The 16,140-nt window shown below is 38.2% G+C and overlaps 1 protein-coding gene across 1 annotated transcript; it reads left to right on the top strand.

Annotated features, from left to right (window-relative positions):
* LOC107605941 lies at positions 12,552-15,289 on the top strand. Its single transcript, XM_016307895.2, has 3 exons — positions 12,552-13,112; positions 13,361-13,612; positions 14,366-15,289. The coding sequence occupies exons 1-3, from the start codon at positions 12,756-12,758 to the stop codon at positions 14,654-14,656; spliced, it is 900 nt and encodes a 299-aa protein (XP_016163381.1). The 5' UTR covers positions 12,552-12,755; the 3' UTR covers positions 14,657-15,289.

Here is a 16,140-nt window from a genome sequence, read left to right as displayed (position 1 = left end):
ATAAATCTGATCTGATTATACCCAATTATTTATTTTAAATCTATGATCAATATAATCGAATTATGTCGGTGTTAGATGAATAATCGAATTATTTATATCCGTAAACACCCATCTCACCCTTGTAACCACTCTAGACCAACCTTGGCCACTTCAATAGGGTTGGATGGCTCCGGATCAACTCTATCCACTCCAATCAAACTGGAACAAGTTGGATATGCACAAATAGTGATAGTTGCCGATCCTAGTTGTACTACCATAATTTTATTAGCAATAATGTCAGGGAACCAATAGGGGATCCAGCCAAAAACCTTCCAACTCCTCTTGGACTGGGACCCCAAAGCCCATCTCACTTCAGCAACATCCAAAAATTCACCCAGGTAAACAAAATGCACCCTAACCAAACCCTCTCCTCCCCCTTTACCATTTCACCGCAACAGAATTTGAAAACCATCCACGGCTGCGTCAAAGTACCAGGATCATCGGGTAAACATCTCCTCCGCCTTCATTGGACGTCACGCCTCCGTCCACCCAGGTGCGAGGAACAAGGTGTTTCTCCTTCTCACTGAGGGTGCGCCGCTGCTGCTGCATGTCGGTGTTGGCAGTGTCGTTAAAGCCTCGCTGCTCTGCCCAGCCGAACGTAGTAGGAAGTCCCATGCTCCAGCCTCGAAACCTTCCTTCACATAACTAATTGGTAATTATTTAATAGTTGGTTTTGATTGATGTAGGGTTTGAGTACTGTGGATGATACTTGTTGGATGTTGCCTTTGATTTGGACATAATTAAGGAATTGTTAGATGTTGCTTCTGATTTCATCTGCAGATTTTTATAAAAGGATTTGGACATGGTGTTGTTATAGTGTTTCTTTTGATTTTTTGTGTTCCTTAAAGATGCTACAAGTTTGAAAGTGATGAGCAATTAACTGATGGGGTTGATATAAGAGTATCATGATACTGGAAATATGACATATGTAGTTCGAGTAATCGAGTGACTAGTAACACATAACTCGAACTTGAAAGCGTTCTGCAAATTTGCTGACTTTTTAAGCTAAGTAAAGTTTTCCTTAAAGTTAATGAGCCTTGTAGTTAATTAGTGAGGAAATTAATGGCTATAACATATTTTTTAGCAAACTTTAAGGAACACGTAGCTTTGTGAGGAAATTAATGGGGTTTTTGGCAATTAACTCTTACATGGGTAGCTTAGTTCAGGTTATGGTTTTGTACTTCTTAGCAAACTTTAGATTAAACTCTCTCATACAATTGGAAGAATTCAACAGCATTTGTAGCATCGACCACTTAGAATAATAAACATTAATATAAGAGACAGAAAGTGCAAAGGACCGTACACTTCTTACATTTTTTTTATGAATCAAAATGAAATAATAAGCATTGAGGTAAGTTTTACAAATTGAACATATTCGTAGGTTGAGATTAGTTTTTATCTGACTTCTTGAAAGGATTTTTTATTATGATAACTACTTTTCTATTTACCATATTCATGGCCATGTTTTGATTTATTAATCATTACCTTTCTCATTCTTTTTTTTAACCAAATCCAACTTACACTTTTAATGTTTTTGATGGGTGAATAGCAAATAACAGATGATACTTGGTTAGTATTGAATAAAGGATGTTGATTGATGTAGGGTTTGAGTAGCATTGATCCGACTTGTTGGATGTTGCTTCTGATTCGGGTAAAATTCAGGACTGGATAGATGTTGCTTCTGACTTGGGTTTTATATGATATTAATTGATTGGGGTTTTGTATAGCAGTAACAACACTGTATAATTGAGGACTTTTTTGATGTTGCATCTGATTTCGTATGTAGGGTTTCTTATAGGATTTGGGCCTGTTTCTTGTGAACATGCACCAAGATTGTGTTGCCAAAAATCCAATCAAGATGGGAAAAAAGGTACAATGATATTTACCGTTATCGACGTGTCATTCCACATGATCCTATTGGTGACTTACAGCTACTGTTGCCATTAACAGAAATTATTAGAGTCGCGATGCTCACCCAGCTATATTCCTGACATGATGAGCATGTTAAATAAAAATAACGCCATAGAGAAGCTTGCGAAGATTGATGAAATCGGATTCGGATTTTTGAGGCTTGTTCCGAATTGGTCTGTGAAGCAGGCCATTATAGTTCACCTGGCCGAGTCGTATGAGATTAAGCCAAGAATTTTTATACTCGACATTGGCAACATCTGCCTCAATGCCGAGTTAATCGGGCAGATTTTTGGCATTCCGTCCTGAGGTAAGTTTCACTCTTCGAATTACTTAGTGTGCCATAGGCATATATTTTACCTTGGACTAACGCATCGACATGTTGTAGACGATCCATTCCCAACCTTAGATGACAAAAATCCGGCTCACATGGCCATAAAAAAGAGGTTCCATAGACGAACAACAACTGAACTCCGGGATTTGGTTTATAGCTGTCCTATGATAACGAAATCAGACAGGATGGAGTTTAGGAGATATTTCCTACCGGTGGTAATAAAAATGTTCCTGTGCCCTACAACACAACATGTAATTTTACCATGGCACATTTACCCCGTCTTGGATGTTTCTTATCCCAGAAGATTCAACTGGCTGTTGCAAACTCTAAAGTGGTTTGACACGACAGTCGAGAAGTATAAGCTCAAAGGGAACAATGTAAACCCCGGTTAAATTAGTAGATAATTAGTTAATAAATTATTTTTTAATAAGGAGGATTAGAAATGCAAATATTATATCAAAATAGGGTAGAGCTCATCGAAACGAGAATTTTGACACTAATTTTGAAGAAAACGGTCCAAGAATGGACCGAAAGGATCGAACCGGTTGAACCGGACCCGAACCGGGCTATCGGTCCAACCGGACCAGCCCTTTTAAGTGAACCCAAGCCTTTGTCCCCCTCATTTCAACGTGAACGAAGCTGAAAGCTTTGAAGAGGAACATGCTGATCACTTGCGGATTGTGCTTCAAATTCTGAGAGATAAGAAGTTATATGCTAAGTTATCTAAATGTGAGTTCTGGAAGAGTGAAGTGAAGTTTCTCGGCCACGTGGTGAGTAAGCAGAGGATAGCTGTAGATCCTGCTAAGGTGGAAGCAGTGATGAATTGGGAGCGACCAACTTCTGTAACAGAGATAAGAAGTTTCCTAGGTTTGGCGGGGTATTATCGCAGATTCATTAAAGGATTTTCACAGCTCGCCTTACCTTTAACTAAGTTGACTAGGAAGGATACGCTTTTTATCTGGACTCCGGAGTGTGAGGAGAGTTTTCAAGAATTGAAGCACAGATTGACTACTGCACCCGTGTTGGTATTACCTGAACCAAGTGAACTGTTTGAAGTGTATTGCGATGCATCTCTGAAAGGGTTGGGGTGTGTTCTGATGCAACACCAGAATGTTGTAGCATACGCCTCACGGCAATTAAGGCCGCATGAAATGAACTATCCGACAGAATGGCTCCATATGAGGCTCTGTATGGCAGAAAATGTCAGTCTCCACTATGTTGGTATGAAACTGGAGAAAGGAGTTTGTTAGGGCCTGAAATGATAGCTGAAACGACTGAGCAGATAAAGAAGATTCGTAGTCGAATGCTTATAGCCCAAAGCCGCCAGAAGAGCTATGCTGATAAGAGGCGAAAGCCTTTGGAATTCGAAGAAGGAGAACATGTCTTTCTGAAAGTTACACCAACCACTGGAGTGGGAAGAGCTATTAAGACTAAGAAACTGAATCTCCGTTATATCGGACCGTTTGAGATCCTGAAAAGAATTGGGCCGGTAGCCTATAGGATTGCCTTACCACTATATCTTTCGAATTTGCACGACGTGTTTCATGTGTCACAGCTTCGAAGATATACTCCTAACGCAAGTCATGTTCTGGAACCGGAACGGATTCAAGTGAGGGAAGGTCTAACACTTCCAGTAATTCCGGTAAGGCTTGATGACACCAGCATTAAACGATTACGCAGGAAAGGAATATTATTGTTCAAAACTTGTGAGGGCTGCATGCTCGTCATGCTGGTAGGACGCATTCAATGAGTATTAGTAAATTGAGCATGTCATTTTTTTTGTAGAGCATAACTTGTCCCCTTCTTCTGTCCAGGTACTATATTTTTAGTGGTTGCAATACGGTCAGCTTGACAACTGTCATGAGCAAGAGCCATGGCTTGTTGTGTGGACCTCGGAAAGTCTAGAAAATAAGGTGCAATATATTATTTCTGAGGTACTCATTTCTTTCTAGAAATTGGTTACTTTATGCCAATATGTCAGTGGATGGTGCTTCTGAGAGGCATCATGATGTTTCTTTTCTTTGCTAAATGGATGTTTTTAAATATGTTTTTTGATCTCAATTGTGTCAGGTAGTTGGGAATGACTCCGTTTTTTAAGGTTTTTTTTTTGAGTTTCTGGTTTTTGTGATAGTGATACTTGAGCATTTGATTTTGATCCATGATTCTTTTCATTTCTTAAATCAGGTGTGCCTCTTGACTAGAAAGGGTAAAAGTGAAGACGTAGAAGGCTGATCACCTCAATCTGAAAGGAGAAAAACAGCAAAAAAACACACAACAAAATCATGGATGAAAAGCTTCGGTTGCGCAAGGGTAAGCACGTATTTACAACTTAGCGTGTTAATAAATTGACTTCATTATTGTTTATTTGATTCACGCTATTTCTACAAACAGGGAAGCTCCGTCGGTATAAAGAGCAAGCAGGAAGCAATGGAAAGATGATCAACTGGAAGCACAACAAATCCACCTCCAACTAGAACATGCTCACGACATGCGGAGAGATAAAAAACTAGTCCGAAGGTGAGTATACGTGTATGGTAGTGTATGGATTAAATTCTGGATTAGCATAAGTAATTTTAGACAGTTGATTTCAATGTAATTGGATGTTTCTTTAAGTAACATAGGCAATGTGCATGAAACAGATAAGCAGGTCAGCAACAAAGAAAAAGGAGGGGGTTAAAAACGACTGACCACGTAGGTCCAACCCAAAACATCTGAGGAAAAAGATCTCCCAATGAGCCCAGATGATAGCGAAGACAATGAGCCTCTTGCTAAGAGGGGGTGCCGATTGTTTCACCAGGGAGTTGACCAACAGAAAACAAGTTCGGAGACTCCTGACGGCAACTTCAATCAGGAAAACACACCCCATGAAACAACTGACTCCAGAGTTCCCGATGCAGGCACACTTGATAGCACTAGTGCAACATCAAGAATGGGAATTCGACAAGCAAGTTTCCTATGCAAAACTCTTTTTTTGGTTCTATTTTACTCGTTAGGAAATTAGGAAATGTATGCAAACAAAAATTTTCTTTTCTCTAACATTGGTTGATTTTGACGCAGTAATCCTGATTTCTTGTCGATGCGAGACCCGGAGAGCAAAAGAATATGGGAATATCTTGAGCAACTTCAGTACATAGAGTCACTGCAGACCGTGATGCCAACTACTCCATCTTGCAAGATACCCCGTCAACCGAGCCACTGGATGTCACCCGGAATGACTCGGATGGAAAAGAATCCTACCCAGTGTACTCCTATAAAGGTGAATCCGTTGCTAAAGAGGCGAAAGCTCGACGAGAATGCTGAAGATCGAGTGCGACAATGGGCGGTCAATGCATTGTTGGGGAAAGAGAAGGCCGTGGCGTCGTATGAAGAAAGGCTACATCTAGTACTGCTCCAAGAGGACCTGTGCACACTGCAACCCCGTCGTTGGATCAACAGCAACATAAGTAGAACATAATAACACTTTGCTAGAATGAATGGAGTTCTTAATAAATATAATCTCTCATAAAGATGACCCTAACAAATTAAAATTGAACGTGCAGATCGTTCAGTGGATGTGTTTCAGTTTTAATGACTCGGAATCATCACGGTTTAATGATGACTTCTACTGTATTCCTCCAGGAATTTTGGTATGATTGATTTTGTGGATTTTTAGTGTTTAAGATTTGTGTCCTAAAACTAAATATGGTTGTTTTAATAGGAAACAGTGTTGCAAAAGAGGAACTTGGATTCTTTCAGGGAGATTCCTACCTTGAGTTATGTGGGGCTGGGTCCTCACTTCGGTGCCGATTCGAGATATTTTGACAAGGTAGAAGCTCCGAGGAGAAAATGGGTGAGTCAATGCATTAGATGACAAAAACTGTGTGGTTCTTGCCTCTTATTCTAGGTGTTTGTTGCCATTGAACGAACTAATGCTTGCATGTTACTGTTTTGATATGTTTGTTTACAACGCAGTGGTTTTTACGTGGATGTTGCTTCTGATAGGCATTATGATGTTTCTTCTCATTACCAATTGGATGGTTCTTGATATGTTTCTGAGTTTTCATGTCTTAAGCATTTGCGATTGCGTGTACTTAATTGAGTAGTGATTGACTTTTATTTTCTTAGATATTCCTCAACAGGTTTCATGTGTTAAGAATTTTGTGGCTGCATTTTTTTAGTGATGAAATTGTGGATGTCTCTGGTTCATTAAGCAATGCATTTTCTAATTATACAAAAAACTATATGGTTTTTGCCTTGTATTCTAGGTGTTTGTTGCCATTGAACGAACTAATGCTTGCATGTTACTGTTTTGATACGTTTGTTTACAATGCAGTAGTTTTTTCCGTTTGTATTAATCATCATTGGTGGCTGTATGCCTTTGAGGTTCCTCAAAAAAGGTTGTGGATACTGGATAGAATGCATTCTGGAGTGCATAATGATGAACGGTAAAAAATAGATGCTTATGCGGTAAGCATATACCACTCAATTAGTGCAACAACATCCTTAGTTGTTAACAATGTAGCATTGCTAAAGTGTAGTTGCTTTCTAGGGGAGAATTATTGAGACGTAGCTAAAGTGTCGATTCCCTCATATGAGCTCATGGAAAACAGCCTAACTCGTTTCTATGCCAGCGTCCCAAAACAACCTAATCGGTCAGTTGAACTGCCACCTATCAATAATCTTACTAGCACTTCACTTGATTTACATACTTAGTCTCGTGGTTAAAAATAATATTTCTATCTATACATGTAGCTGTGATGTGGTGTATACGTGATCAAGTTCATGCAGTACTGGAGTCTAGATAAACCTTTGTAAATTTGGACCAAGGTGATTTTAAAAATTCTATTACATTTAACTTGCACCTCTTTCTGACTAATTACTTTCTCACTTCCAAACCGCTCACACACAGTTATGCAATTCAGGACATTCTGCAGGAGTTTCGGAAGGAAATTATACTAGACATAGTGATGGATCCTCATAATTTACTTATTGGAGAGGCTCTAGAGGCATTGGACGACCATCCTATACGTCGCAACCAACCGAGACACAAGACTAAGGCGGTGAGATCACCCTTCACAGCACTGAGCCCCTTCACAGCACTCAGCACGAAGACCATGCTACAACGTGCGAGGTTACCCAAGAGAAAGCCAAGCAAGGGGGGAGACAACTAAAGAAGACAGATGCCTAGGTAAAAATCATGTAAACGTACAGTTGCCATACTGTTTCTATAGATTCCTTGTGTTAGAGTTGTGGACGTTTATATGGCATTTTTTGCCTTGCAGTAGTTTCGTGTGAGCCTGAAAAATTCTGTTTCACTGCAGGTATATGATTTTCTTTTAATGAAACTGTGAAGTTGCTGGTGACTTTATCCAAACTTTTAAGTGGATGGTGCTTCTGATAGACAATAGGATGTTTCTTTTCATTGTAAATTGGATGGTTCTGCATATGTTTTCTGAGTTATCACGTTCAATGCATTTGCGGATGCGTGTACTTAATTGAGAAGTGAATGTCTTTTCTTTTTTTAGATATTCCTCAACAGGTTTCATGTGTTAGGAATTTACGATGGTCAAGTAATTAGTTGTCAAGTTGTGGATGTCTCTAGTTCATTAAGCAATGCATTGTCTTATTATGCTATTCAGTCTACTCTGCTTGGTGTATATACCCAATTTGTTTATGATTATATTTGGGTGGCACTTCGTTCCATTAAGCGGCTTGATGTTAACTAAACGGAAGTTTATTTATTTTTTTATCCTTGTTTTTTATTGTTGTAATTGTTAAGTTGCTGGTACTTTAAGCAATGCATGGCCTTCTGTCGTAATCAGTATACTCAGCAAGTTCCTTTGTGTTGGCATCGGTGACTTTATCCAAGTTTTTAAGTAGATGGTGCTTCTGATAGGCATTATGATGTTTCTTTTCATTGCGACTTGGATGATTCTGGATATGTTTTTCGAGTTTCAAGTGTTACTCATTTGCAAATGCATGTACTTCATTGAGAAGTGAATGGCTTTTGTTTTCTTAGATATTCTTCAGCAGGTTTCATGGCGGATGTAATCCATTTGTTTTTTACAACAAAAAAGTAACACTCCGTGATCTTAAAACTATGACAGTGTCACAACCTAAAATAATTAATAATTAGATAAAAGATAACCACAGTTATCTTTTTACATCTTTTATTGAATGCGTCATAACAGAACCAATGCAAGTTACAAAGCAACAATCGTTAGAGGTTATTAATTTGTGTTAAAAGAACCACGAAATCTAGCTAAGTATGAGAAACTAACCACAGAAAAAAATGAACAATCAAACAAAAGGATAACTATATATTCTCAAAAGAGTTCAACAGGGACATGAATCCACCACCATTCGATACATTGTAAGTAGTAGAAGCCTCAAACCCTTTCTCTACAGAACCATCATAATCATTATCTGTTTAAAGGTCAACAACATCCTACAAAATACACAATAGAAAAACAAAAACAACATATATGAATCAACAACACCATCCCAAAAAAAATTGAACTAGACCTCACGTCTATCACATACCGGATGCGATTTTCTCTTCCTTTTTTGCGTCGATTTCTTAATTGATTTGTCCAACTCTGCTCCAAGTCTCTTACTCTTCGGCCGTCCTTTAGTTTTAACTCTTGAAGGTCCCTGTATGTCATGTACAACAACACCGCCTGTGCTCTGTGTGGGCATGATATTCTGAGTCGCAGCAACAGTAGTCGAACGCATGCTGGCACGGTAATCAGTCAGCTTGGACTTTGCATCCCAAAGGGCAGATCGCAAGATGGATGCTTCCTCATCACAAGTAACGAACTCCTGAGCAACGTTATAAAACTCTGAACAGAAACGCATGAACAGGTTGTGGCTTTCATCGGTCTGAGCCACATCATGACTACTCTTAATGTAGGTGTGCTTGCGCATGATGTTCTTACTCCATTGAGGAAGAACATAGCAGCTCGGTACTCTGTGAACTCTGTAGTATGAAAAACAGCAAGGGTGTGGCAACACAATATACCAATGGATTCAAACTTGTTGCAGTCGCACCGAACCTCTTGACTCAATGGGTCAAAATCTACTGTGAAAGTACGGTAAACAGTCTTTTCACAAATTATCTTATGCTCATCCACTTTAATAAAAATTAAATCACCCTGTGGTTCAGTTGACCGAACCACGCAATCGATTTTTTTCCTTACCTCCAACTGAACATCCCTGAACATATTACTGGTGTATTCCCGCTGAAATTTTCTCTCGATGCCTGTGCTCCCTATACATGGGATGACGCCTTTCGAGTCCACAGCATCATTTTCCAGCTCCTTCTACTCCTTGTTTCCAAGTACATTGTCGTATTCATGGACAAACTGAACCAACCCACTCTTGCAATGCAGAAACCCCCCGTAAAATGCATGCATACTTTCACTCCGTTGTGTACTCCTTATACCGGCCCAAGATTCACTCTTGAAAAATATTGGAACCCACTTCCGTCGATTGGCATAAAGGTCTACATAAAAAAACAGAGCATAAGAGTGTCGGTTAGACACAACATGAAGACCGCTTTCAAAGAACTAAGAAAACAAATAAAAGAACATCCAGTTTCCTAAGAGAAAAATTATCTGTTTGTGTATTGAAAGGAACATCCACTGACTAGGTAAATAAGAAACATCGACTACACTCCTAAAAAACCACAACAACCCATTCAAACCGGCGAAATTACCAACAATGAATAAATAGGCAATATGCAACCAATATACGGGAGTTAAGTTAACGATAACGGACCTGTTAACCATCTATTCTAGCCTAGGTCGAATTTTTTGATGAATTCAGCCCAATCAACTTCAAAAGAGTCAGCAGAAGGAGAATTATACACAATGTGATTCATCTTAGCATTCAATTCTTCGTACCTAACATAACCTCCAAGCTTGAATTGTGCCTTCTTCATTATGTGCCAGATATACCATCGGTGAACAGTATCTGGTAGGACCTTCCTAATAGCACCGACTATGGCCTTACATTGGTCAGTGATGATCCCCTTGGTGCAGTCCCGACGCATCTCACGCATTGCGTGAACTCCCACTCAAAACTAGGGATCTCCTCGCTCCCAAGTAAAGCACAACCGGGAAGAGTAGACTTCTCATGGTGGTTTACACTAACAAAGGATGCAACCGGTAGACCATGCCTGTGAAAATACCAACAACAAATGACAGACACAAAAACAAATTAAGAAATAACTGCTTTTGCGATTCACCCATAAGTAAAAACAGACCTGTTTCTTCTGTAAGTGGTGTCGAACGACACCACATCTCTGTAATATTCATACGAAGCCCTGCACCTTGCATCTACCCAGAGTGCGCTCCTGAACTTATTAGCATCGTCAACATCTATTGCATAAAAGAAGTTGGGATTGATCTCTTTCATTCGAACAAAATAATTCATCATCTCCTTAAAGTCCGCATTGTCATCAGCACATCGGAGTATTCTTGTGATGTAATTTCTGACATCCTTTTCTAAAAAACTCAGGTTTGAAGACCCGCCAACCTCGTTTGCCAGTGATAGATATGTCTTGTTGGGTCTTATGCCAGCCTCGTCGTTATCCGTAATGACGCACTTAGCATGCATTGTCAACTCCCTGTACTCAAGATAGTGGACCGCTTTCTCAGCCGAACAAGGGTGGGAATGCCTCAATTCTAATCTAGCCGCAATCCAACTTTCCTTCTCCCTGTCCAGCATGACATACATCCTTACTCTGCATCTCATAGCTGTAATTCTGTTTTCCCGAGTTGCTGCCTTCACCCGAGACTCCCGGTAACCTTCTTGCGTGCAGTGAATAGACTAATTAATGGGTATCTTTGATTCCTCCTGCGTCTTGTCAAATTCGTGTTCCTGGTTTTAGTTACAAACCCAACTTTCTTTGCATAATTTGCATAAAATTTCTGCGCCAGAGGCAACGAATCAAAACACATTCCTAAGAATGAGATTTCCTCTTCACTGATCCCACTATGATCCGGCAACTGTAATGTCAATTCACAAAACCAAATACGAATTAAAACTAGCATTAACACAAAAACTATAATGCGATGACAAACAATAAGGAATAATTCAAACCTTGTGTCTCAAGTCCAACTCATCCTTTCTCATCACAATGTCATCGGTAATTTCGTCGACCTTCAATTAAAGTCACCGGAAATTTTTTTTTTATCAACTTAAGATCTTTGCTATATAATGAATCACTCCAATAAAAAAACATAAAAAAATAGTGCAAACATATATGGGAATCAAGCATACTTTATCGTAAAAAATATCTAATTAGCATGAATAAGAAACATTCACATAACACATTGTCATTAAATTTCATACAATGCAGGACCAGCCTATCCAACATACCTTAGACTCCTCTTGAATAACAACTTCACCTACACTCAATTTTTCATTCCCTTCGTTTGAATTGATCAATGTGCTATTCGATCCGCCTTCCGGGGTTGAGAACTCCATAGACGTTACTCTTTTTCGAAAGCTTTGAACCGCGACGACAGCTTCTTTGTGCGGAAAATGCTACTTGTGATGGTCTTTGCGGGAGAACCACGCTCACGAACGTCATTATCAATGGCGGCACACACCGAGGAGAAGCGACGAAGGAGCCACATGTTGAATGATTCGATGGAGAGGATGGAGGCAATTGATGAGAAGAAGAGTAAATTATTGCACCTAAACCCTAAACTTGCACTACGATCAACCGCAGCACCGCTAATGGCATTAAGGACCGAGGATTATCATTAAGGGAGCACCATGAGTATGCCTTGGATGGAGGTGGTTAATGTCTTTGCTGTTTGGATGAGAGTTCAGATGCACCACAACCGTAGAGAGGGAGAGAGAATGAAAACTCAAAAGGGTTGTGGGCTTTCACCATAATTTCTGTCAAGAGATTCTCAACATATCCCTTCAAATCTGATTTTGGCATTAAAAACCATTAATAACAAATATTTAAATTATAAATAATAAAATTAATTAAAATAATTATAATTAATTAAGTTAGTTTTATTCTTAACTTTTGTTGGTTCATATACTTTTCCTTTTATTTATGTCTCACAAATAAAAAAACTAAACTTGTGAGGTATTGAGGCGAGTATTCTCGAGGTTAAGTCTTAACACACGACATGACATACATTTGTCATTGAATTAACGAGTGTGACAGCGATGGTGGCATTAGTAAACTATGCACACATACACCACTGACACTACTATTTCCCACAAAAATGGTGCAACAAAGAAGCAGTTGACAAAGCTCATCATCCTTCTCCATCCAGCTGCCTCGTGCGGCACCCTATTCTCCACACAGTTCCACGTGTCACTCTCCAATTCCCACTCCATGCACGTCGCCACGTATCACAAAAATCCCATATCTCACCACCATCACGCCATGCATGCCTCACAAAAACAAATCACAAAAACAAATAACTAACTCACTCTCGAGATCTGAAATTAATAACAGAAAATAATGGTGAAGCTAGCATCGGCGAGGGACTTCCGTACGTACGGGCCGGGCCTCACCAGAAACCGTTACGAGTACATCAACGCGGGGCTTTACCTGTTTTCCACCGTGGTCCTGAGTTGTGGTTTCGCATCTCAGTTTTCTTCCGAGGCTTCTTCGGGGCTCGTGGTTTTCCTCATTGCATTGGGCCTCATGTTAATCGTAAACTTTCATGACCTTATGGCGCATCTTGTTCCCATTGATTTCCGCTTTCAGTTGATGGCTTTTGATCCTCAGCTCGCCTTCGTCGAATTCGCTGTCCCCCTCTTCAACATGCTCGGAACGCTTCTTACTTTTCTTGCCGTTTTCTTCATTTTTCTTCAGGTACTATTGCACTCAAATTATCTTAATTTACATTTCTTAATTGTAGTTCGAATAGCTAGGTAACATTAGATATAATAAATTTGTAATTATAAATGTAACATCTATAAAATCAGACTTTAAGTAGTTAAATAAGGTAATTTTAGGTTACAATAATGCTACGTATATAAAATAAATTCAAATCAGCTCTGATTGTGTAGCAAGTGTTTTTTTTTTCCTTTAATATTTGTAATCTGTGGAGGGAAATGCAGGAAGAGAAAGGACATGGTTACTTCAAATTGGAAAAGCATGCTCTGAACATGTTGGTTGCTGGTCCTGTACTATGGGTGGTGGGATCGATTCACAATTCATGTCAAATCTACGAGAGAGCAGATGGTCATGTTCAAATCTTGCAGCAATGTGTGTATATCCCCTTCTTGATGGGGAGTATGTTGTTCATGATTAGTTCCTGCCTCAATTATATTGAGCAATCTAGAGTGATCCACCATGGCCTCGGCTTACTTGTAAGTATAGCCTTCAAGTAGTGACTAATTAAGTATCAAAAATGCTATTTGTACACTAAAATCAGTCACGGGGTATTTTTGTATTGATATATGTGTAGTTTAATTTATTCTTAACGTGTATTTTACACTAGTAGTAGCTAATTTTAGTGGACGCCTAGCATAATTGATTAAGTATTCAGCAATCAATACGCCATAGCTTTGTTTAATTGCAATATTAGTTTTGAAAGAAGCTTTTAATTTACTCTCATGTTTTAGATACAGTATGTTACTATTATAGGAATATTATGATTTATATATAATATGATTGACAATTGGTATGAGTGTATATCTATCTTATGAAAACTCTCGTTTTAGGAGAATTTGTTGTGTAGTTATGACTTTTGATACTTAAACCGATCTTAGTTGAATGACATTTACAATTAAGTGTAGGTCTAAAATTGAAATATAACTTAATAGGTCAAATACTTTTTCTGTTTTAGTGATATGCTTTCTAGTTAATGTCCTAATAGCACAATGAATTTAAAAGGAAAATATATTTGTTATTAGATTATTATACTACAAATCACACTTCCATGCATACACATGCGACAAGGAAACCTATCTAAGTATCTAGCTACTTGATGAGAAAGATTTTGGCATAATGTTGAACTGGTAGATCATCTTATCTAATTTGATAGGAATGAACTGCTAAATTGGAAAATGAATCATGTACTAACTAATCCGAGTCAATTATTAATGTTGATACTGTGGCAGGGTAGGGATTGGATCTGGTTAGGAATCTCGGGTACCATATTTTTCTTCATTGGTGGATTGATAAATGTGGTGAAAGTGTTCAAGATGCAACAAATGAATGGTATGAGGCTGGAGAAGCTGCGAGGTGGAGCACAAGAGCAACTAATAAGGGCGAGAGAAGGACATGTTCCCCTGCTTTCAGAACATCATCAAATAAGAATAAGACATAATCCACCACCTGAAGAAACCAAAGTTTCAAAGCCTCTTCCTACTCCTTATAAGGATGTCCTTCTCGGTCAAACTAGATCATGATTATTATATTGATGATGCTTATTTAATTTCTTAATGCTTAATTATAATCATGAGTTCATCCCCTTCTCTTTTGTGCTCCTCTCTGTTTTTCCTCCTTGGGGAGCTAGCCGCCTCTTACATCAAATTCTGCGTAGGTTTCTTGAGGCGAAGAAATGCTACACGGCCATCATAATTTATTGTTTTTGGCCATCAATGTTTAAAAATATGGGATAAAGTACGTTGTTAGATTACTAGAGTAAGAAAATATATATAAGAAATTGAGTTGATGGTAAAGAGATGGCCAAAAACTATAAATTCTAATGGTCTTCTATCATCTGATAGTCCTCAATCATTTCTCTTCTTGAGGTTATATTGTAACGGATATTGGATATTAATTAAAACTGATGGACTTTTGGTCTGCGTACAGTAGTTAGGATCGGATAAGATAAAAATACGGATATATAGTGTTCTAAATTGGAAATATGTACCTGATAGCATGTCCTAGTACACGAATTTTCTTTCTTTGCTGGTAATATTTATGTCTTGTCTCAATTACAAAAAGGCAATTTTGGGTTATAATCTTGTAATAATCTTGTACCAAAAAAATGTCATAATCTATGAATGTAATGGTATCCATTAGGAAGTTTTATGATCCATAATGACCAATGCTTATAGCATAAATTGGTTTTCCATACTCCTAGAGGAAGATAAAAGCATTTGTATTCACCATCTGTACATACGTATGTGAAATAGCTGGCTACTGTATTTGTTGACGAATAAAAGTTGCTCTTAGCATACAGTGATTACTCAATTCAAGCATGCAAATATTTTGCACTTCAAGTTATTCAGTTAGATACAATTGCAAGCGAAGAAAACAGAATTTGAAGGGCATTATGTAGTTGCCATTTGAGTAAAAACTCAGCAAAGACCAGTGAATCAGCTTTTCCCTGCCTTGAGATTAAGATAGAAAGCAGAATACAAGAGCTAGAGAGGAATACGAAAAATGCTTGAGTTGAGAAATAACTACATAAACCTGGTGCTATTTTTTTTTTTTTTTACAACTTTTGTTATTTCTGGATGATGGAAACGTCCTTGATTAAATTTAGAGATTTATCATTGTGATAGTGATCACAATATTGAGAGATAAATTTTTTATAATTTAATCTAAATTGTTCTTGGTCATAGGATTATTAAAAAGGACATTAATAATTCGGAAAGATCAATATATATATAATGATCTTCATTGGATGAAGATTAATAGATCTCATTTATTAAATTATATATATATATGGTGCATATAGAGATATGACCATTGAACTGACTCATTTTAAGAATTCCTAATGGTTATAATTACCGTATATTTGTCAATAGGATATTCTCAAGATGAACACAGTAATAGAGTTTCCTTTGACCTGCGACTGTCATAGTAATTAACAATGTATTTATTATACTTTGATTCCGGACACCTAATACCCTAGGGTGCTAGTTGAATGGATATTGGGTAT

The sequence above is a fragment of the Arachis ipaensis genome, chromosome B07 (assembly GCF_000816755.2).
Source record: "Arachis ipaensis cultivar K30076 chromosome B07, Araip1.1, whole genome shotgun sequence".
NCBI classification, from domain to species: Eukaryota; Viridiplantae; Streptophyta; class Magnoliopsida; order Fabales; family Fabaceae; genus Arachis; species Arachis ipaensis.
This window is presented reverse-complemented; position numbering and strand designations above follow the sequence as displayed.